At 51.5% G+C, this 24,048-nt stretch overlaps 1 protein-coding gene across 2 annotated transcripts in view; it reads right to left on the bottom strand.

Moving 5' to 3' along the window:
- The window catches only part of ARSG (arylsulfatase G), a gene marked incomplete at both ends in the record, with an annotated part of 70,898 nt that overhangs the window by 33,566 nt on the left and 13,284 nt on the right, over positions 1-24,048 (bottom strand). For both annotated transcript variants that reach the window (XM_079725642.1, XM_079725643.1), the window contains 4 exons: positions 7,134-7,271; positions 10,146-10,257; positions 11,318-11,365; positions 13,462-13,649. In XM_079725642.1, coding sequence (XP_079581768.1) covers positions 7,134-7,271; positions 10,146-10,257; positions 11,318-11,365; positions 13,462-13,649 — 486 coding nt within the window. The remainder of the gene's footprint in view (positions 1-7,133; positions 7,272-10,145; positions 10,258-11,317; positions 11,366-13,461; positions 13,650-24,048) is intronic.

Genomic DNA, 24,048 nt, shown 5'->3' on the forward strand with positions numbered 1-24,048 from the left:
GAGGACATCCTGCTGAGAGAGCAAATGAGAGTTCAATGTCAGCCCACAATCCACTGGACGAGCTGGGTACTCTGGCACAGGTCAGCATACACTCAGCGGGGACGCCTTGTCCTAACCTGCACGTGGATACCACATGGCAGCAGCATGCTGGATGGAGCTGGCTCAGATTTCGGGAATTTTGCAAGCCAGTTGTTAAACATGGCTGCCATTAAAAATTAAATGAAATCAACTTACCATTAAATAAATGATGTTAAAAACAAAGGTGGGGGGGATAAATTGGGAGACTGGGGTTGACATATACACACGACTATGTATAAACTAGATAACTAATAAGGACCTACTGTACAGCACAGGGAACTCTGCTCAATACTCTGTAAAAGAATCTAGATGGGAAAAGAGTCTAAAAAAGAGTGGATATATGTATGTGTATAACTGATTCACTTTGCTGTACAATAGAAACTAACACAACATTGTAAATCAACTGAAAAAAAATAACAATAAACTTGCATGATTTATCACATCCTAATTAGTATACCACATTTTACTATTATCTGTGCCCTGGAGTTTATTTTGCGGCCACTGCATCTGTGCGGTGGGAACACCATATGATGGGGTGCTACTGCACATCTCTCCCAGCCCTACGGTCAGCGACATCTCATTGGTATCTTGAATTCAGCCACAATGAGAGTATTTATGCCACAGAAATGGGCAAATCAGAGATTTTTTTCCTTATTTACACCACAGAAATGGGCAAATCAGAGCTTTTTTTCTGAGTGCTGGTTGTTAAACCTTTATCCGCTCATAGCTACCTATGGGCTGGGGGCGTGGTCCCATCACCCACCCTCTTCCCACCCCCATCATTATCCTGCAATCTCCCACCCATTATCAAAGTCCTGTTAGCACCCTGGGCTGTGAAGATGAGGGAAGACGGGCATTGGAGACCGGCATCCGAATCCCTGGAATTTTATTTCATGGTCGTATGACCCTGGGCAATTCACTTAACCTCTGTCGTCTCCACAATGGGGACAGCTATGCCTCCCTGATACAGCTGTGAGTATTTAATGCCATAGTGAGCTTTTCATAAGTGGTACCCTTTTATTAATAAGTATGAATAATACGAGCCTGCAGTGGTAAGCACCCATGGTACCCAGGGGAGCGCCTCTCTCCCTGCATCCTGACACCATGCTGGAACTCCTAAAGATGGCATGTTGCAGGAACCACACAAACTAGCTCCCTGGGGGCATCTATCCCCTGAACCACCCCTGTGCTGAATGGCAAATACAGAGTGGAGGATGGGCAGTTCTCTGGTGGCCTGGTGGTTAGGGTTCTCTGGGCTTTCACTTCCATGGCCCGGGTTCAATCCCTGGTTGGGGAACTGAGATCCCAGAAGCCACGTGGCCCAGCCAGAAAAAAAAAAAGTGGAGGAGACTTGGTGCTTTAAAAAAAAAAGGCCAGTTATAAGGCAGTATGATTTCATTTTTATTTAAATATAGATATATGCATGTGTGTGTGTGTGTGTGTGCGTTTATTCACCATCACAGAAGGAGGCTAGAAGAACATGTTCAGATTTAACAAAAGGGGTTAAGATAGCAGAGGAATTAAGACGCTGGAGGAGACATTCCAGCAGAGGGAAGGTGGGGCGTGGTGTGGAGATGCACAAGGACTGAGACCTGGGGGCTTCCCTGGTGGTGCAGTGGTTGAGAGTCCGCCTGCCGATGCAGGGGACACGGGTTCGTGCCCCGGTCCGGGAGGATCCCACACGCTGCGGAGCGGCTGGGCCCATGAGCCATGGCCACTGAGCCTGCGCTCCGCAATGGGAGAGGCCACAGCAGTGAGAGGCCCGCGTACCGCAAAAAAAAAAAAAAAAAAAAAAGATTGAGACCTGGGGAAGCCAAGTCTGGAGAAAATCTCCTGGTCTGAAATAGAAAATGGCAAGTGAGGGATGCCCACCTCTCCGGAAATGTCCCCAGTGGGTTCCTGGCAGGAGAGCCAGGCCTGAAGGTGGCGGCAGGGCTGCCCTCGAGCTGGGCGCTCTCGGCTGCCCCCGCAGCGGCCCCCAGGGCTGACCAGTCCAGGAGTCTCTCTGGAACACATCGCTGCAATAGCCACTCGCCCCCGCCGTGCCCCAAATCTCACCGTCACCCTCTGGGCCTCAGCATTACAGAGAACCTTCTGGAACCCAGACTGGCCCTGACAGTTCCCGATTCAGAAGCCCACCGGGGTTCCATGAGCCTGCAGGCAGTGCAAAGCCCGTAGCCCGGCATCCGCGGCCTTCCCAGCCTTGCCGTCCTTCCCACGCCGGGGCCACCTCACGCCCTCCTGCGCCCGTTCACTCCTCTCCTGGCAGGACCCTGCCTGGTATCTTGCCTGCAAACACTTGATCCATTAATCCATGGAGACCCCACTCCAAAGCCATCAAGACCCCTCTCTGCTCCTGGCTCATAGGTGGCTTCCTCTTCCCTGGCCCCTTTTGCCCCTCCCTTAGAGAACTGATCAGTATTGATAATGCAGCCTACGCGAAAGCCAGCTTTTGAATATTATCTGTTTCCCCACTAGCCTGGGAGACGCTCGAAAGCCGAAACAGATCTAATCCACGTGTGTATTCCCAACACAACACCGGCACACGTTTGGGGCCAGATCAAGCAGCTCACTCTTTATTCACTCATTCAATGAATACTTATTAAGCGCTAACCAAGCCCCAGGCACTGCGGAGAGAGCTACAAACACAGAAGCAGGATTTCCACCTTCTTGGAGTTTCACATCCAATTGGAAATAGCAGAGAGAAAATGCAACTAAGAAATGAATCAGGGGCTTCCCTGGTGGCGCAGTGGTTGGGAGTCCGCCTGCCGATGCAGGGGACACGGGTTCGTGCCCCGGTCCGGGAGGATCCCACGTGCCGCGGAGCGGCTGGGCCCGTGAGCCATGGCTGCTGGGCCTGCGCGTCCGGAGCCTGTGCTCCACAACGGGAGAGGCCACAGCAGTGAGAAGCCCACGTGATGCCAAAAAAAAAAAAAAAAAAAAAAGAAATGAATCAGGGCTTCCCTGGTGGCGCAGTGGTTGAGAGTCCGCCTGCCGATGAAGGAGACACGGGTTCGTGCCCCGGTCCGGGAAGATCCCACATGCCGCGGAGCGGCTGGGCCCGTGAGCCATGGCCGCTGAGCCTGCGCGTCCGGAGCCTGTGCTCCGCAACGGGAGAGGCCACAGCAGTGAGAGGCCCGCGTACCGCAAAAAACTAACAAACAAACAAAAAGAAATGAATCAGATCATTACTACAAATGTATAGTAGTAGGGATGATGGAGGAGAAATACAGGCTGCTGTGGAAGAGCAGAACAGGGGACCCAAGCTGGGCCGGGGTGAGGGGGAGGGGGGAGACATCTCTGAGACAGTGTGGCCCGAAGGACGGGGGGGGGCTCCAGGGGGACAGTGCACGGTCGCCCTTCAAGGCGGACAGAACAGCAGAGGGAGAGGCTGCAGGAGGAGGACGGCCGTCCCACTGCCCAGCGGTGCGTGCAATCACTCATGTCCTCACGCGCTCTTCATCGGCACAGCCACACAGGAGAAGGAAGAGAGAAGGGGTCAGGAGGACAGAATGACCTTCAGGCTGAACCCGGAGCCCTGATGTGGGTGGCAGGTGGTGCGCTTTAGGTGGGAGACGGGTGAGGATGCAGATGAGGAGCGGAAGGAGGCTTAGACCAGCAGGGGGAGAGCAATGCAGGGGGAGGGGTTGAGTCAAGGAGAAGAAGGAACCAAGCCCTTGATGTGGGTCCCAGGCTCCAACCCAGGAAGGCTGGGGCTTCTTTGCCCTCTGTGCCTCTCTAGGACCTAGTTCTAAGTGCGCAATTCCCTGGCATATGGACCATACACTCTGATTTCAAACATCCTCAACTACACCTCACACCTACCCCAATACGCTCAGCCCATCAAGCCCTGGATTCCCAACTCAGGTTCCATGCGCCGTCCTAGACCCTGTAGGGAGCATAGGACCAGCCAGCTCCATGACCTAGAAGCCCAGACGCCCAGGCCATCCGCTACTTTTCTTTTTCTTTTTCTTTTTTTTTTTTTGCCAATTCGGAGCTTTGCCTGCTGTTGAAAAAACTCGAATCAAGAATTAGCTTTCAGGAGAAAGACAAATAACACATAATACCACTTGTATATGGAATCTAAAATATGGCACAAGTGAACCTGTCTATGAAACAGAAACAGACTCACAGACACAGAGAACAGACTTGTGGTTGCCAAGGGGGAGGGGAGGTGGGGGAGACAAGGATTGGGAGGGTGGGATGAGCAGATGCAAACTATTATATACAGGATGGAGAAACACCAAGGTCCTACTGTGTAGCACAGGGAACTATATTCAATGTCCTGGGATAAACCATAATGGAAAAGAACATGAAAAAGAATGTATATATATGTATAACTGAATCACTTTGCTGTACAGCAGAAATTAACACAACTTTGTAAATCAACTATACTTCAATTAAAAAAAATTTTTTTTAAAGAATTAGCCTTCAGCATCACTGCTAGGTTAGGGGTCTAAAATCAAGTGAAGCCCCAAGGAAAAACGTTCAAAGAAGACCCTCTTGCCGAGCTGGGGCAGGAAACCACACTCCAGGGACCCCTGGTAGTTTTGACAAACAAGTCAAGGTGGCGTAAGGGGTCATGGCAGAGAAAACAGCACAGATCTGGGGGCTTTTCTGCTGACACTTCAAAAATCATGGATGAATTGGCAAGTCAAATCCTAAAGAAATCAGCATGCCTGAGGATTATTTTCTGTCAAGCAAAAAGCCAACAGGATTCATGTGACTTTTCACTTAATAACTAATTAATAAATTAGCAAACTCTTCCCCTCTTTCCTATGATAAAGAGTTTGTTCGCTGATTTGTTTGTCTTTCAGCTGGTTAATTAAGTGGTAGATGAACAGCACCATGTCCTCTTCAGAGTTAATCAGTCCCCAGCTGGCTGCCACCCGCTACCGTCCCCTGAGAACACTGTGCTTTCATTGCAAAAGCATGGGTAGACCTTCCTCACCAGCCACAGACCGTCCACCTGTCATAGGGAACCGGGGCCCGAAGCCATCCAGGGAGCATATACGTGCTCAAACCCCCAGGTGGGAGAAAGGGCTTTGTGCTTTTCATATCAACCATCTGAAAAAACAAAAATGAACAAACCAACACAACAGTGTTTCTCAGAAAGCCCTGAAAAACTGGTCAGATGCAATCTCTGAAGCCCTAAGGGGCTGCTCTCAGAATGTGGGCCTTTAGCAGGTCGTGTGATCAAGCAGAAATGGATCTACTACATGGCTATACCTCCACCCTCCCCGCTGTCCTTCTCTCTAGAAAAGTCCAGCGTGGTGGAGCGAGGGGCTGGGGGAACTCTTGCACATTCAAGGAAATGATGAGATCAGTTATCCCAAGGTGGCATCTATTTTTAATTCTGTGCAAGTAGACAGGTGTGCAGCACATGTTTTCCTGCCCACTTAGGCAAAGGCCATGGAAAATACCAAAGGACCTGTTGGAAACTGTTCCCTGGCCCTTGAAGAGTTTGCAGTCTTGGGACTTCCCTGGCAGTCCAGTGGTTAAGACTCCATGCTCCCAACACACGAGTTCGATCCCTGGTTGGGGAACTAAGATCCCCGTGTGCCGCATGGTGCGGCCTAAAGAAAAGAGAGAGAGAGAGAGTTTGCAATCTTAGGAGAAAGATGCACCAGTGCACATGAGAGAGGCAGCGGGTGGGGTGACCGCGTGTGTGCACGTGTGTGTGTCTGGGCTTGCACCCCGCCACCTATGTACATGCACCCCAAGGTCAGTGTATGTCATCTGGGAGCTGACTGTGATCTCGCACAGTCTACTCTCTGTGCTGATCTCTGATCTGACAGAGGCTGTAAACAAACAGCTCTCACACAGAGACAGCGTGCTAGAGACCCACTGTGGTATGGCTCTGGGGTTTCTGCTTTTTGTTATTTTCAATTAGTGGTTGCTAACAGTTAGAGATCAGGAGATTCGCCAAGGGCCAGGTAGCCTGTCTTTCTTGAGAAATGGAAAGGCCTGACAAGCCAGGCCCCCGTTCCCACAAAGCAGCAGCAGGCGGCCTTAGATGGGACAGGTGCTCCAAATTCACCGCAGGCCCCATCACTCCCTACTGCCTCACAGTCAGCCTGCTTCCCGCTTCAGGTTACCTGGGCCCTGTAGATGCTGGACCCCTGTGTGTTATACTGAATACTGGCCCCCAAGGATACTCAGGGTCTAATCCCTGGAATCTCTGAGTGTCCCCAAAGCGGACGGTGTAGATGCAATTAAGTTGAGGATCTTGAGATAGCGGGATTATCTTGGATTGTCCCAGTAGACCCTAAACATAATCACAAATGTCCTTATAAGAAGGAGGCAGGGGGAGATTTGACTACAGAAGAGGACAAGGCAAGCGAACCACAGAAGTGGAGATTCAAATGATGTGGCCAGGAGTTCCCTGGCGGTCCAGTGGTTGGGACTCCATGCTTCCACTGCCCAGGGTCCGGGTTCCAACCCTGGTCGGGGAACTAAGATCCCACAAGCCCAGTGGTGCCGCCAAAAAAAAAAAGGAATGATGTAGCCATAGCCAAGGGATGCCAACAGCCACCAGAAGCTGGAAGAGACAAGAAACGATCCTCCCTGGAGCCTCGAGAAGGAAACAGCCCTTCTGATAACCTTGATTTTAGCCCCATAAGATGCATTTCAGACGTCCAGCCTCCAGATCTGTAGGAGAATAAATTGCTATTGTTTTAGCCAATAAGTTGGTGGTCAGTTTGTAACAGCAGCAATAAGAAATGAACATAGCCTGTCAACTAATGAACTCAACAAACGCCTTGAATGCCCAGAAGACAGTGGATGGACCCTGCCCTCAGGGAGGTGATACGCTAGCAGGAGAGGACACCTGACAATGAAGGTAGAGTGTGGTCTGAGCAGGGACCCTGGGAATGTACCTGAGGCACTTGTAACCCAGGCCTGGAGACCCCAGGACAGACTGTCTTCTAGCTTTATTTCCAGGAGACATGCACGCATGCATCTTTGTCAGGCAATGGAATTCCGCCATGGTTTGAGCCGTGCTGGGGCCAGGGGACACGGCGGGTGTGGGTGGGGGCCAACCCTCGGGGGCTCACCTCGCCCGCTGGATGAACTGGGTAGCCTTCTCGGCATACTTCTGTGAGAGGCCGCTCAAGTTCACGGGCTGCTCCACGATGTTGAGGTTTTCATAGAGAGGAAGGGCCACATCAGAGTAACAGTCCTTCTCAAGGTTCCTGTGTGGAAATCACAGATGGTAGAGGATTCATTCCCATGACCTAAGTAGTCATGGAGTCAAACAAAACGCTTTAATGCAGTGATGCTCATAAATACAAAACACTTAGTAGCCTGGCCTCAAATGACTTTTCCAGTCTGCCATTTCCTCCAAGTACAAAACCAATATAATACCTTCTTCTATTCCCTTTGAAGAGACGTGTATGCTCCTTGGACAAGCCTGGCCATTCTGTAAAGCTCACGATTTTTTTGAGCTAGGGATATGATTATACCCATTTTGCTGGCAGAGAAACTGAGGTTAAACAAAGTACCTTACACAGCAGAGTCCCAGAGGCAATTAGTAGCCCTGGTTTTTTCCACCGGCCCCCTTAAATCATGACTTCTGTCCACGGGGTACAACGCTTGGTATTTTCCCAAGTCAACAATCAGGACTTTGTGTGACAAGACGTCTGACAAGAGGACAGATGGCTAGGAGCAACTTTGGAATTTCAAACCATGTTTGGAGAATTTGGAGAAACTTTAGAAATTGGAAAAAGTGGGGGTCAAACCTATTGTATCTCCTGGAAAAAAACAAACACAGCCCTTGGCGTTACAGATGGAAATGAATCTGACATACGAATGGCCCAGCAAAGCAGCTGAATCATGACCCCGGCTGTGATCTTGGGTGAGTTACCTAAGCTCTCAGAGCTTGACTTTCCTTCTGGAAAGTGCGGGGTTGCCCGGGCCCCTTACAGGGATAAGGAACGGTTAGCATTCACACTGCTCAGCATACTAGGAATGCAATAAAAACTCAAGCCCTCTCTCCTGGGGGCCACAGAGAACCGGAAGAGAAGCTGAGAACAATGGAGAGAAAAGTGTGGTCACGGGGGGCCTCTTGGGTAGGGAAACTGTCCTCCTGCTGCAGGGAAGAATTTGGGAAGAAATGAAAGCCCCCGTCACACATCTGTGTGCACACAGACTTGTGCCGGAAGCTTAAGAGACAAGGTCAGACTAGGGTAATCACCAAGGACCACAATTTTTTAAAAAGAGAAAAAGCGCTGTCCCGGGTGTCAGAACACTAACCTCACCATCCGTGTCCAATCTTCCAGCTTTGGATGATCCTGTGGCTGCTCTATCATCCCTAACCTTCTCCCCCTCTTCCTCCTTCAGCCAACACTTTTCTTCTATTTGATTTAACACAGACGGAAAAGGGACCAGGCGGCCGTGGTCATCGCACGAGATGGCAGGGGTGCCACAGGTGTGAGCCCAGGCGCCCGGTGGTGAGGAGGGCACTGGCAGGTTCTCACGTGGTGACGTCACTGCTCCCACTGCCCACAGGCTCTTGCATCTCCTGGGCATCTCGTGAAAAGGCAGACCTCTGGGAGGGGCCTGAACACCTGCATTTCTAGCAAGCATCCAGATGATGCCTGCGCTGCTGGCCCAGCGACCACCCTCTGAGTAGTCAGGAGAGAGGGGACCTGGGCTCTAGACTCAGAGACCCAGATGGGACTCTCCATCCTTCCCTCTCATGACTCCACTGTGACCTGGGCCACCAGGTAAGCTTCCTTCCCTGGACAGTCAGGAGAAACACTTGCCTCACTCAGTGGTCCGGTGGATCACGGATAAGCACGCAGAGTGCTTAGAATGTAACAATTTCGCAACAGATGGCCATTATTATGCTAACTATTATTAATAAGCCACCTGAGACACGCTTTCCCCGGGCAGCTCAGACACCTGCAACTTTATAAACAATCACAGTACACCGTCTGAACAGCAGAGCACCTGGTCTGCGCTGCTTTATTACCTGAATAAGGTTTATTACCTTTTTCTGATAATAAACGTACTGCATGCTCATTACAGAATATTTGGAAGATACGAGAGAGGAAAAACTGAAAACTCCTTAATGCCACAACCAGAGTGAATGAACCATGGCTACCATTTTGGCATATTTCCTTTAGGGCTATTAAAGGCATAAATACAGAGGTAGTTCAGGTCACAGTGTTGATGATTTGTTTCCTGCTTTTTTCACTTACTATTCTATTGTGAGCATTTTCCCATTTCACTGAATACGTTTTTAAAACATCCTGTTGAGTGCCTGCACGGCATTCTAATGTCGAAACGCTGGCTTATTTCAGGGCGGAGGTGGGGCTTATAGGGAGCCCGGTGGACTTTTTCTCTATCTCCCTCCTTATATCCAGTGTCAGGGTCAGGTGAGTGGTCCAGGAGCAAAGCCAGCAGGCAGAGGAGGGAGGCCACCTGCGTGAGACCCTGGGTCGCACCAGCCTCTCCCCAGATGAGCTAAACAGTCCAAGGAACCTGGAAAATGCCAATTTAAAAAACGTTGTTCACCTCATCTTCATGAAAAGTGTTCTTGCACTCCATGAAAATAATGCACTTAAATTTTTTGCACTAAAGGTACTCGATCTTTTTTTTTTTTTTTTTTGGCTGCATTTGGGTCTTCGTTGCTGCGCGCGGGCTTTCTCTAGTTGCAGCGAGCGGGGGCTACTCTTTGCTGTGGTACGTGGGCTTCTCATAGCGGTGGCTTCTCTTGTTGTGGAGCACGGGCTCTAGGTGCGCGGGCTTCAGTAGTTGTAGCATGCGGGCTCAGTAGATGCGACACGAGGGCCCTAGAGCACAGGGGCTTCAGTAGTTGTGGCCCATGGGCTTAGTTGCTCCGCGGCATGTGGGATCTTCCTGGACCAGGGCTCGAACCCATGTCCCCTGCATTGGCAGGTGGATTCTTAACCACTGCGCCACCAGGGAAGTCCCAGGTACTCGATCCCTTTTTGCTATTGTAACTGTTCCCCGTGGGCCTCTCTCATTTCCTTCTGATGGACCACACCCCCAGGACTTCACCTTGCTCTGGAGCCCAGAGCCGATGCCTTGGCTAGGATTACCTTGACGGTCTACCGCCCTGTGGACATGCCAGGCAAGGGGGGTGGTTGTAGCCGGGGGTATCAGTGCAGCCCATGTCATGGCTGTACGGGATTCCAAAGTAGTAATCAAACCCTGGAAGAGAAGGAATGGGTTAGGCTATGAGCCTGCATTCTTACACCCAGGACAGAAATTTAATTTTCCATGATTTAATTCTGCAGTGTTATGGAGTACGTAATTAAAAGAGGATTTGATTAATATCCCTTTGTAGTATGCAAAGAAAACACTTTGTTGGGTTCTGGCTGCAAGACTAGATTTGCAAAACATCTTGTGATTAGCATTAACCCTGCGTGGCAGGAATTGGGGAGAATGTCTTGAACACCTCCTGTTCCCAGTGCGATGATGGACACCGCTGGGAAACATCTGGTGAAAATCTACTACCTGCATGACACTCTGACGGATAAAAGAATATATTCTGCCCTCAAGAGGGGGAGGATAAGAAGTAGAGATTTAGCTCTAAGAGATGGATTATCAGCAAGCCCACAAGAGGATCAGAGGATGAAGTTACCCCTGGATGCTGGGGGTGGGGTGTGGCTGAGACAGGAATCTCAAAATGCTTCTCAGAAGAGTTGGCATTTCACCGGACGCAGAGGGCTGGCAGGATTGGGCTCGAGAGGGTGGAGGGGTATTGGAGGGAGGATGTGAGAGTCAAACGGAGCCCTGAAAACCCTGTGTTGACTTTTTTCTGAGACCCTCCCATATCCCATCTCTTCTCCAGCACAAGCTTCAGTGTGAAGTTTCCCATAGAATTCCCTACTCCCCCCTGAGCCCCTGCTTCAGTGAACCCATCAAACGATTTTTACTTCTTACCACGCGGGGCCTCATGGGGGCCAAGTGTTCCCGGACACGTGAAGGACTGGGTCGAGGAGAACACTGATGGCCCCACGACGGGGGAGCCCGAAGGGCAGACAGGCACCAAAGAGGGGGGCCAGGAAAGGTGCCGGGCAAGAGGGACGTGCAAACAGAGGCAGCCCTGGCACCTCAAACCCACCCAGGTGAGGCTGTGAACGAAGGTGTCCTGACTCAGGAGAGAGGTCCCTCAGGGGCAGGATGGCTTAAACATTCATAGAGTCCTTTTACACAGAGACCTTTATTTTCTGTTTCCCAGGTAACCAATCCTCCAAAGAATTCTTACCACGGAAGTTGGGGTGATAAGAGCCATGGTGTCCAAGATGCCACTTGCCTGGAGGAAAATAAGAGAGAGAGACTTTGAGAGGAATCCCCATGGGGGCTCCCAGCCCCTTGGCGGAGCTGATCGCACACTCAGGTCTCCATCAGCTTTGCCCTTTCCTGAGGACAAGCAAAGAGAGGCTCACATGCTGTGTGAGAGCCAAGCCTCATTCTCTGGGACCAAGAGGGAGTCCCCAGGGAGACAGAAAGCAAGCAAGGATGACTCATGACCCAGGCAGGAAAGCGTGCAGGGGAGGGGGAAGACGAGCCATTCCCGGGAGCCCAGAGAAGTGAGAAGGCTGAGCTTCTGCCCCCCCAAAGAGGGAGCAGCGCCCACGGCAACCCCCCGCCCCGCCAGGGCCCACCACACCTTCCGCTCAGCCCTCCTGCCTGGGGCCCTGCAAAGGACCCAAGGAGCAGGTGCACGGCCCAGATAGTCCCAGAGATGCCGTTCCGCCTGCTTTCATCATCATCCTCTGCAGAAGCTGAGCGGGGCGCCACCTCCCTGCGGCCGCCCGAGCCAGGCCAGCAATGAGGAAGCTCAGCCGCAGGGCTGCTCCTGGCTCTGTAAACTCCTTCACTGGGGGACGTGAGGCGAGGCTGGCACTCTCTGACCTGCTCATTCTGCTCTCTGGGTATAAAGATCCCACGGAAATCACCCACGAGGCAAGGGGATGAATCAAAAATGCGGTGCAGAGACCAAGACGGCGGCAGCGTGAAACAACACCGAGGACGGAAAGAAACAGGCAACCACAGGAGTCTGACTCAGGAAATTATGTCACGTGGCCTCAGTACAATACTTCCAAACCATCTTTTCAAGACAAATGCCTGTGGCCAAAACGAACAATGGTGAATCGAGGTGAAGGGTATAGGGGGGTCTAGGAGTCCCTTCTTGCAACTGGTCTGTAGGTTTGAAAACAAATGTCATAAAAAGTTGAGGGAAGTGGATTAAGCGTTATGTGGAATGCTTAGATTCAGCATGACATGGAAATATAAAATTATAGTACAATTTTAAAATTGCTTCTAAAATTATAATAAACGTGTAAAATTATATCACCAGGAAATAGAAAATAATAGGAGGGGGAGAAAAGCAGGGCCAAGCGATAACACGTACAACTAGGGACAAACGCATTAACACAGAGCAAGATTAGAAGCAAACAGTGAGTGGTGTCACTGGACTCGGTATTCCTTCAGCAGGTTTTTCATTTTCCCTGTGAGCGTGCTGCTAGGAAATTCACGATCTCAACAAGGAGATACGCTTCAGTATCCTCTCCCAGAAAAGCAAAAGGTATAATGAGTGGTGAACAGTCGATCTGTAATCAGTTGCCTTCTTGGGATTTAAAGGCATGAAGAAGGAGGGGCAACTGAGATCGAACCCAGCTCGAGAAGAATCCAGTGCCCCTGATGCTGCGTGAAGTGTTAGGGTCAGAGAGCCCAGGGACCAAAGCCCTCCTGCCCCCCGGGCTGGGAGTCTTACATGGATGCAGGGACGGGGCGGGTGAGGATGCTCAGCCCATAGTGAGAGCCTCAGAATAGTTCATACCTCCGGGTATGGAGAGGAAGGGGTGAAAAGAGGAGCCGGTTGGGACCTTAATGGTCTCGTCCTCCCAGGACAATGAAGGCCACACTGCAGTCTGATCTTCTGAAAAGTATATCGGGCTCCTTGACCCAGAGGAGAAGCCAGGCCGACACCCCAGAAATGCCAGCTTCCTGCAGGTTGACAGGGAGCCCGGGGCCCCAAGGACATCCCCACAGGGATGCCACATCACGTGGTGGAGGGAGGAGGGAACCCCGCCGGACCAGCTCTTGGAGAGCCAGGATCCTAAGCACAGGCAGCCTGAGGATGCCGTAGGGATGCCGTCGGGATGCTGGGTTGTCTTGGCCTCTGTAGGGGGGACCAACTATGTAGTTCCATACATAGTTTAGTCCCCTGGTGGGTCGTTTCAATTGCTTAGAGCTGAAAGCATTCCCAACTTCTACAGCAAGAAATGAGCAGAAAAGCGGACACGAGCAGGAGAGGCGGCAGCGCACGGCAGCTCTGCAGACACAAAGCAGCCACCACAGCAAATGCAGGGAGAATGGGGGTCCGGGCGGCGGAGGCCATGTTACCAATCAACCCGGTGACGTAGCCAGCCCGCTGCAGCACTTCGGCCAAGGTGGTCTCGTTGAGTGGAAGGCCCCCCACAGAGGTGACCGCAAAGTTGTGAGGGACTCCATTGCGGAGGCCAAGCCGGCCGGTGAGCAGGGCGGCCCGGGAGGGCGAGCAGGTGGACGCAGCCGCGTGGAAATCCACAAACCTGCACGGAAAGGAAAGTGATGGGGGTCTGCCCGACCACAGAAAGCCAAGCCAAGAGAAATTCAATTCCTGGGGTCTCAGTTCCTGGGATTCCAGTGCTGGGAAAAAGCTCCAGGATCAGCCAGTTGTGAGACAGGTAAAGAAAATGAAGCCCAGAGACGCGTTACGCGACTAACCCAAGGTCACACAGCTAATTCAAAGGGATTTAATCCAACATATTGAATGGATCCCCTTTATTTGCAGATTCCACATTTCATATTCACCTACTCACTTAATGTATCATCTGTAACCCCAGAAATCAATACCCGTGGCTCTTAAGGGATAGTTCATGGCTATACGCAGACCTGTGAAAATGTGCACATTTCCCGCTGAGGTTGGACAAGGTGACCTTCTTGTTTGGGCGCTCACAGATTCAGTGTTCACAGGGACGTTATAGGACATCACCACTGCTGGTACAAGAACTGACTATCTATTACTCCTTACTATAAGCCCAGCCCTTTTTCAGACACTATGGAGAAACAGAGGAGTCTAGCCATTTCCTTACCCTCAAGGAACGTGAGTAAATTGACTGTCACTAATGAAGGGGCAACCTGACTTCATGTGCCTCCTGATGGGATGCAATATGAATTCATAACACCAAGGATTCTTACCCAAAACGTTTAACCTGAATCTAGTCAGACCCCTGGACCTAACTTCCACATTACAGGAAAAAAAAAGCTAATGCAAGACCAAATTAAATGACCCCACAAGAGAAGACTTTACCAAACCATTCTCTAGACGTTCGATAAGACAACCAGTCCCATCTCTTCAAAAAGTCAACATCTGAGGGAACGATGGGATGGATGGGGCGATGCTCTGCATAAGGAAAGACTGAAGAGATAGAACCAAGTGCAATACATGAATCTTACTGGATCCCAGTTCAAAAGAGCTGGCGACACATCTGAGGGCTAATTAGGGAGGGAAGTTTAATATGAACTGGATATAAAATTATATTAGGGGATTATCGCTTATTTTCAGGATTATGGCCATGTGGGAGAATGTTTCTATTCTTTTTCTTCTGGTTTTAGTGAGACATAATGGACACATAACCTTGTACTAGTCTCAGGGGTACAACATCATAATTTGGTATAAGTGCATATTATGAAATGATCACCACAGTAAAGTTTAGTTAACATCTGTCACCTCCATAGTCACAAACCTTTTTCCTGTGATGAGAACTTTCAAGATCTCTCTTAGCGACTTTCAAATACACAAGACAGCAGTGTCGACCTCGTCCCCGTGCTGTGCATTATGTCTCAAGACTTACACCCAGAAGTCGTCACCACCTTCGCCCGTTCTTCCCCGCCTCCGAAACCATCCTCCACACGGATGCAAATGTCCTTTCACAGTGGGAATCGGATCATACCAGTCTCTCACTGGAAAACACAGTCTCTCTCTGCCTGCTTCTCGGAGCTCAGCGCTGCCCCCCTCCTGCCCTGAGCTGCTTCCTCACATCGTCCCAAACCCCCACTTACTCCTGTCCGCTGTGCCTTTGCCCATGCTCTTCCCCCACTCCCCAAGCCCTCCCCCTGGTGTCCCACCTTATCTTGACTGACCAGTCCCAGCCGTCTTCAATACCCCGCTCAAAGACTCAGATGTTACCCCCAAGGTCATCCTCCCTGCCTCTCCCCTCCCCCAACCCCCCAATCTGCACCTCCCCACTCCACGTGGAATTAAGGCGCCCTCTTCTCTACATGATTATATAGCCTCTGGCATCTCCTTTACAACACTGAACTCTAATTCTTTGTTTTCCTGTTTGGGGCAGCTTCCAGATGGCCACGAATCCGTGGACAGGCCTCCCAGTGACAGGCGCCCTGAAGTTCCCTCCCCGCCCTTGAAGTTGTGAGCGCTTTGAGCCCCAGAGGATGTGAAGGTGACACTGCACCAGTTTCTGGGCTCAGCCCTCACGAGACTGGTAGCTTCCACCTCCTCCCTGAAAACACTCGGTGAGCCGCTGGGTGAGAAATCGACTCCCCCAGCACTGCCCAGCTGGACAGGCCATCTGTAGGTGCTCTGGCCGATGACCTCAGCTGAGGCCACTGCGTCTAAACGTCACACGTGTGCGTGAGGCCACCCTGGACCTCCCAGCGCAGCCATCTGCCTGCTGAATTCCACCAGAGCCGCCTTGGTCAACACAACGAGGTAAAGAATCACCCAACCGAGAGATGACTGAATTCCTGACCCTCGGCATCATGACACGTGATAAAATGGTTGTTGTTTTGAGCTGCTGACTTTAGGATGGTTTGTTACTCAGCAGTTCACCACCAGAGCAGCAGCTGTCTCCCACTGGACCATCCTCTCCTGACCATTCAGTCCTCAGCCCAGCACGAGGTGGGCACCACCCAGCCCACGTGGAGAGGGCGATGCCACCGTACTCTTTGCTTTTGTACAACATGGTGAGTCTCTGCTAAAGAGACCTGGCCCTCAGTCCCAGAGGATGGGTGAATTCACGGAGCAGTGACACCCACCGAGAGGTCCCAGCAATGCCCGTCCGAAAGCGCTGGCCCGGCCCTGAAGCCATGCTCTTCAAGCAGATGTGCGATGCCTCCTTCTGACAGAATGAGGGCAGGGGAGCGAAGTGCTCCGGCGCTCATGCTGGGTCCGCAGGTGCTGGGCGAGGCCTCCCTCCAGCCCCAGGGAGCTCCAGGGCCCCCGACTCGGGCTTCACACCCCTGCCAGCACTTCCTTCCTGTCCCTCCGTGCCCTGCGGCTGGAAGTAGCACGTGCAGCCTCCCTTCTGTCCATCGATTGCTGGTCCCCTGGGTAATTTCCCAGGCACCGGCTTCTCTCAAAGCATCCCCAACTGCCCACATACTGGGGCCTCAGGGAGTTCAATTCCTGGGGCAAAATCCAGGATTCTGGATGTTGCATGTAGCTGGCAACCGCTACCCTTGGAATCCCCAACTGAGCTCCACTTCAATGTTCATACTTTTCTCCCAAGAAAACGTTCATTTGTACCCAGCCTCTTCTGTTCTTTTCCTCCCAAGATTAAAGCACAAACATCCTCCTAGATCACACTCCTAAATATTCCTTATAATGACTATTGGGACTTCCCTGGTGATGCACTGGTTAAGAATCCACCTGCCAATGCAGGGGACACAGGTTTGAGCCCTGGTCCAGGAAGATCCCACATGCTGTGGAGCAACTAAGCCCGTGCGCCACAACTACTGAATCCCACGCGCCGTAGAGCCCGTGCTCCACAGCAACAGAAGCCACCACCATGAGAAGCCCGCGCACCGCAATGAAGAGTAGCCCCCACTCGCCTCAACTAGAGAAAGCCAGTGTGCAGCAACAAAGACCCAACGCAGCCAAAAATAAATAAATTAATAATAATGACTATTACTATGACTAGATTACTACTACGTTACTACACACTCGGCAACTTTTATTACTCTCACAGCTAATGCTCATCAAGCTTCTAGAATCCAGGCACTTCTCTAAGTCATGAGCACCCATTGTCCCTGGACTCATTCTGGTTTGCAGGTGTAGTTCTGTATGGATTGACCCAAGCTTGTTGGGGTCACCTCTTTATCCACAACAGTGGGAGCAGCTGCACAATTTGCAGGGCCCGGAGCAAAATGAAAATGCAAGGGCCCTCATTCAAAACCTACCAAGCATTTCAAGATGGCGACAGCAGAGCATTAACCCACCATCCACGCCATGGTCCGGAGCTGAATAGTGCTCAGCCCGCCCAGCTGCACGCGGCAGCCCTGCTCCCCATTTACATTTCCTGCCCCCAGTTCCTCCTCTCCCAGTTTTCCATGGGGCAGCCAAAGTAACCTTAAAAACTGTTTATCAGCTGACATCATTCCTGGCTAGAAACCCACAAATAAGTTCTCACTGCAGTTTGGGTAAATCCAAAGTCACGGTCGTGGTCTACAGCCTCTCCAGCAGAGCCCCTCAAGCAGGGAGCTGGAGCACACAGATACAGCCAAATATTGATAGCTAGTAGGTTTTCTGAGATCCAGTTCCTCCCAGCCCCTGGGGCAGCCAGGCGGGGCCCTGGGCAACTGGAGGTTCCTGGGCATCCGTGCCCTGCACAGTCCCAGGGAAGCAATCCCGTTAGAGCAGAGAACAGAGAGAGCCCTGCAGGCGGGGCGCCAGGCGTCCTTGTTGGAGTCCCACGCTGGCCACCTCCAACCACCAGTAGCCTGGGTGGAGTTCCTTGGAACGGGGTGCAAAGATCCTGACAGCCTGCGGAAAGGTGGGGACTCCATGCCCCAGGGGATCTGGACCTGTGCGTCATCATCCCTATTCCCACCCCGGTTCCCGCCAGCAGCCACACCACCCAGAGCGGCTCTTCCTAGATCAACCCGAGCTTGTCCCTGCCTCAGGCCCTTTGCACGTCCCCTCCGTCTGGAAGGCTCTGTTCTGGTCTCTGCATGACGGGCCCCTTCTTTTCATCCGGGTCTCAGCTCTCATTTCACCTACTCAGGGAGGGCTTTCCTGACCTGACCACTCTCCACTGCAACACTGTTCTGTTCTGTCTTGAGCCTTTATCCACTTGGACCTCGCCTTGCTCATGGACTGGTCTCCTTGCTTGCCACCCGGCTGCCCCTCTAGAATGGAGTCTCCGAGAGCCTGGGTGTGTCTGCCTGCTCCCACCGCCACAACCCCCCCCCACCCCGGGCGGGCCTGGTTCCCCACCTCAGGAAGGCGGGTTCTCTGACTTGGGCAGCTGGAGTCCTGCACTCCACCAGTGAGATGGCTCTTCCCATCTGGGGGACTAGGGCTTCCTCAGCCGGGTTCCCTGCAGGAACCAGACTTTGAGACGCTCCCAGTGGACGTTCATTCCTGCCCTCACCCGTCTGTGCCTCTCGACAGATACACACGCACATCACCGCTCAGCCCAAACCCTTCGCTCTGAGCTGCTGGTCTTAGTTCTACCAGCCACGCCTGGCGGAAGGACGGCAGGGAGGGGACCACAGCCCTCTCCATCAGAGGCTTACACTTCAGCAGAGGGTCAAGACCTATGTGGCTAATCAGACAAAATAAGATGAGCCCGGCCAGAGAGACACAGTGAGTGAGGTATGGGTGGTGGAGCGGCAGCAGGGATAAAAGTGCGGGCAGACAGGCGTGGGTTCACCTCCGGCCCCGGCTCCCTCTAATGTGACACAAGACAGGTAACTCCAGCCAGGTCTCAGTATCCTCATCTGCAAAGTGGGCACAACTGTACCAACCTCACCAGGTTATCTGAGGGATTTGATGGCATGATGTGCATCAAGCCCTTTAGTGGTGCTCCGGGGTCAGAGTAGATTTTCTTTCTTTTTTTTTTTTTTTTTTTTGGTACGCGGGCCCCTCACTGCCGTGGCCTCTCCCGTTGCGGAGCACAGGCTCTGGACGCGCAGGCTCAGCAGCCATGGCTCATGGGCCCAGCCGCTCCGCGGCACGTGGGATCCTCCCGGACCGGGGCACGAACCCGCATCCCCTGCATCGGCAGGTGGACTCCCAACCACTGCGTCACCAGGGAAGCCCCAGAGTAGATTTTTTAATTCATCGCAGTCCACGTGATTGTTATCATCACTAGCTAAATGGGGAGAAAAGGCGCATTTCAGGTGTGATAGGGGAGCAGTGTGCAAGGCATAAACGGATGGAATCCTAGGGGTGGTGGCACTTGGCTCCTGTCGGGACCACTGGGGCATCCTATTTGCTCCGCAAGTCCGTACATCACAGGTCACCCCGGCCCCAACGTGCATCCTCCCTGCGAGAGCCCGCGTCCACCCCCTCCAGTCAACCTGACATCACCTCTGAGTCCCTCTGCTGCCCCCCCACCTGAATCGCTTCAGCGACCTTCCGAGAAGCCAGGTACGCTCTCTCCAGCCCGGGTTTGCCCACGGATGGGTCATGCCAGCCCCCAGCTCCCGGTCTTCAGTGACTTCCTTCTGCTTGGCCACGGTAACTCACCACACACAGATCCAACCTCCCTCTCCAGCCCCTGAGCCACTGCTGCCTGCCTGCCTGCTATGGGTTGAACTGTGCCCTCCCCAAAAGATAAACTCAAATCCTAACCCCCATACCTCAGAAGGCGACCTATTTAGAAACAGAGTCATTGCTGATGTAATTAGCTAAGATAAGGTTATACTGGAGTGGGCTGAGTCCTTAACCCAATGTAACTGGTGTCCTTAAAACAAGAGGAGAGAAACAAGGTCTTACTGTAGAGCACAGGGAACTATATTCAATATCCTGTGACAAACCGTAATGGAGGGGACTTCCCTGGTGATACACTGGTTAAGAATCTACCTGCCAATGCAGGGGACACAGGTTCAATCCCTGGTCCAGGAAGATCCCACATGCTGTGGAGCAACTAAGCCCGTGCATCACAACAGCTGAGCCTGCGCTCTAGAGCCCGCGAGCCACAACTACTGAGCCCACGAGCCACAGCTACTGAGCCTGCACACCTAGAGCCCGTGATCCACAACAAGAGAAGCCACCACAATGAGAAGCCCGCGCACTGCAACGAAGAGTAGCCCCTGCTCACCGCAACTAGAGAAAGCCCGCACGCAGCAACGAAGACCCAACGTGGCCAAAAATAAATTTTAAAAATAAATAAATAAAATAAAATAATTTAAAAAACCATAATGGAAAAGAATATGAAAAAGAATATTATATATATATATGTATTAAAAAAAAAGAGGAGAGAGACAGTGAGGGGACCTGCAGGTGAAGACACGGAGGGCAGATGGCCAAGTGACTGAGGAGACAAAGACTAGAGTTGGATTGCCACACGCTACGGAACGCCTGGGGCTACCAGGCCGTGGAGAGGGAAGGAGCTTCATCCACAGTCTCAGAGGGAGCGTGACTCAGCCAGCACCTTGACCTTTAACTGCCAGCCTCCAGAACCGTGTGAGAGAACACATTTCTGTTGTTTTAAGCCCCTCCGTCTGTGGTGCTCGGTCAAGGCAGCTCCTGGAAACGAACACACCAGCCTACAAATCTGCGAAGTTCAGCCCAACAGGACTCTTCTTTCTGGAACACTTCCCATCCCCCTCCCTGCCATCCCGCACCCCACGTGCAGCTCGCCAGCCCGATGCCCCGACTTGGCTGTATCTCAGCCTGCTCTTCCCGCCCCTCCAAATCCCTACCTAACCTTCAAAGCCTCCCATTGTCACAAAGTCTTCCCTTATCCCCCAGAAGGATGGCTCTTGACTCTGACCTCTGGAGATCCTGAACCCTCCTGGCAGCCTGAATGTAGACATTCATCTGACAGTATCCGGACGCTGACTAAAGGGGTTTCCGTGGGGCTGCTGATGCCCGTCCCCTGCCCTCACACCCACGCACCCCGACATGGGCCCATCGGGGCAGCACAGTCCTCTCCTCAACGATCGGGCCCACGACCTGAGCAGGGCTATTCAGAATCCAAAACTGGCATTTTCTGAACCAGGCAGAGAGGAATAGCTTTTTCTCCCCGCCTCGAATCTCAAGCTAAAATAATATAATCCTAGAAGGGCAAGTGCCTCACCTCTCACCCTAACCAGGAGCCTGAAAGAATGGATCAGCTGGCTCAGAAGGCCAGACAGAAGACCGAGTCTCTCCAGAGTTTAGTTCATGAGCCAAAGCTGTGCCCCTTTTGTGCTTAGGCTGGTAGAGCTGCGCTTCTGTTGTTTACAACCAGACTCCTGGCTATCTCACTGTAGCTGAAACAGGATCGGGGCCTGGAACGCAACAGGTAACAGAATAAGGTCAATCTCTGCCCTCAAGCTGCACATGGTTCAGAGTCAGAGGTGGGTAACCCCAGCATGTGAGAGGCCTCTGAGGATCAAGTGATCCTCAAAAAAGTTATGTGTAAGCTGAGACCTATAGATATACACAAAGTATAAATATCCAGTCTGTTCTCTATGTCTGTGAGTCTGTTTCTGTTTTGTAGATAGGTTCATTTGTGCCATATTTTAGATTCCACATATAAGTGATTGTAAATCATCTATACGTCAATAAAAAATAAATAAATACAGTATAAATATCCGTTAACTCTTTGTATGTTTGTCTTAGGATACTAAAAATAGCTACCATGTATCACGTGGCTACTATCCTAATCATATTACATATATCATTTCAAATCATCAGAATTCCATTTTACGGATCAGGAAGGTAAAGCAGAGAATGTAAGTAGCTTTCCCAAGACCATGCAGCTGGCATGAACATGCATCTTACTCTGTCTAATCCCTGTTCAGTATCAAAGACCGTAGACCCCTACAGGTAGGAAATGACAGAGCTAGAACTTGAACCCAGGCCAGCCCGCCCCAAATACCATGTTCTTCCCAGGTCCCTTTCCATGTGGGAGAAGGCTGGCTGCAGCCGGGCTGGTCCACAGAAGGAACTACCTTAAAACTAGTCACTGGTCTTGGGCTGGGACAGTTCTGAGACTCATTCTTGCTGGTGCCAACCCTGACAGCCTGACTCACATCCACACAAACCACGTGAGCTCGTGAGGGACACTGGAATGCCTAACTTCCCAGATGACGTCCAAGGGCAGACAGAGGAACCAGAGCATCGGCCAGGTCAGCGTGTCTTCTTCCTGCATGCGAAATCAGAATCCAGAGTTTGCCTTGGGGAGTGTGGAGTTAATGAACACAAAGGGAGTTCAAAAGGGTCATAGAAAAAGTCTTTGCTTGCTAAGCTTAGGGGACTTCTGTTCACTGTGGACTGACCTTTGCCAGTGGGTCTGGGATGCTCAAAGGCTGTGACCCCCACTTCTTCTTGCCTGGTGCTATTGACTGAATGCTTGTGTCCTCCAAAAAATACACATGTGGAAGTCCTTCTGCCCAGTATCATGGTATCTGGAGGTGGGGCCTTGGGGAGGTGATTCCCTTTATATGAAGTCCTGAGGGTGGAGCCCCCAGGATGAGATTAGTGTCCTTATAAGAAAAGGAAGAGAGACCAGAGCTTTCTATCTGCCACGTGAGGATGGAGGGAGAAGATGGCCCTCTGCCAGCCAGGAAGAGGGCCTTCAGCAGAACCTGACCCAGCTGGCACCCTGATCTTGGACTTCCCAGCTTCCGGAACTGTGAGAAATAAATGTCTGTTGTTTAAGTCACCCAGACTGCTGTACTTGTTACAGCAGCCCAAGCTGACTGATACACCTGGGCAGTGTCCAAAATACCTTTCTTGGGTACCACCATGCTTGCCTGTTTTTACCACCTGTGCTAAGCATGGTCTCTCCTTGAACATGTTAATGCCATTCTTTTGGAACAGCTATAGCATATTTCTATGGCAAGATGTAACTCTGAGTTCCTCCCTAGACGGTAGGTTCTATGAGGATGGGGCTTCGAGGGGCAACTCCAGCCCCAAACAGAGTGCTTTGGTGGGACAGGGCCGCCCCAGCAAAATCTGGTGAATGAACCAACAAAACTTGAAGAGAGAGGCCCCCGTAATTTGGTTGGAAAACACACATTAGTCCATTTTCCACATAATCACTTAAGCTGATGCTTTTAGGGCTCAGTTCCTTCCCCACTGTGTGTTAAAGTTCATAGCTTAACTCTCAGGAACAATCTTATGTCCTTTGTTTCCAAGTCTTTAGGGAGCCCTGGCTGTACCTCCTTCTCCAAAATACCTACCGACACCCCACACAGCTCGATGCACTGACCTCAGTGTCACCCTCCCCCCTTCCCAGCCCCTGCCTGCATTGGGCAGGGACTAATTAATAAGCAATAAAATGGTCTTGCTCTTTGGAAAGTTTCCTTTGTTTTTCCCCAAATCTATCTGGGTAGGCTCAGACCAGTTCACCAACAGGGGTCCTAATTAAAGTCTGAAACGACATTGTAAAGCGAAGCTAGAAATACAGAGCCAGACATTACAGCAGCCCATGAACAGGAAAATCAACGCAAATTAAGACACAGCCAGACAGAAACCAAAGCAACTCGCCATTGCATCAATTACGCATATTAGAATCGGGGAACGTAAGCGCAGGAAACGCCGCCCCGAAAGCCCCAGAGAGATATAACATCGCGAAGTGAAGCGTGTCCAGCCTTCATTTATAAGGAATTTAAAACAAAGGATGAGGCCTGCTGTGGCCACTCTCTAAACTGCTATGTGACTGGAATAAAAGCTGTCTGTGCTCCATTCATAATTTAAAGGCTTGGAGGTGGAAATGGGTTTTTAAAATCATCTGCTGAGGCCTTTGCGTGCAGAGGGACACAGGTGGGTAGTGAGACCTGGAAAAGGCTGGAGTAGGACTTAGATGGACCAGCTAAGCTCAGCCTCCACGTTGCCTTCTGTTAAATGGGAAGGATGTTAAGTGAGACCATTGAGACAACCAATAGGAAGGCCCTTTGAAACTGCAAGCAGGGACCTCCCTGGTGGTCCAGTGGTTGGAGCTCCATGCTTCCACTGCAGGGGGCCCGGGTTCGATTCCTGGTTGGGGAACT

The sequence above is a fragment of the Hyperoodon ampullatus genome (assembly GCF_949752795.1).
Source record: "Hyperoodon ampullatus genome assembly, chromosome: 19".
Lineage (NCBI taxonomy): Eukaryota > Metazoa > Chordata > Mammalia > Artiodactyla > Ziphiidae > Hyperoodon > Hyperoodon ampullatus.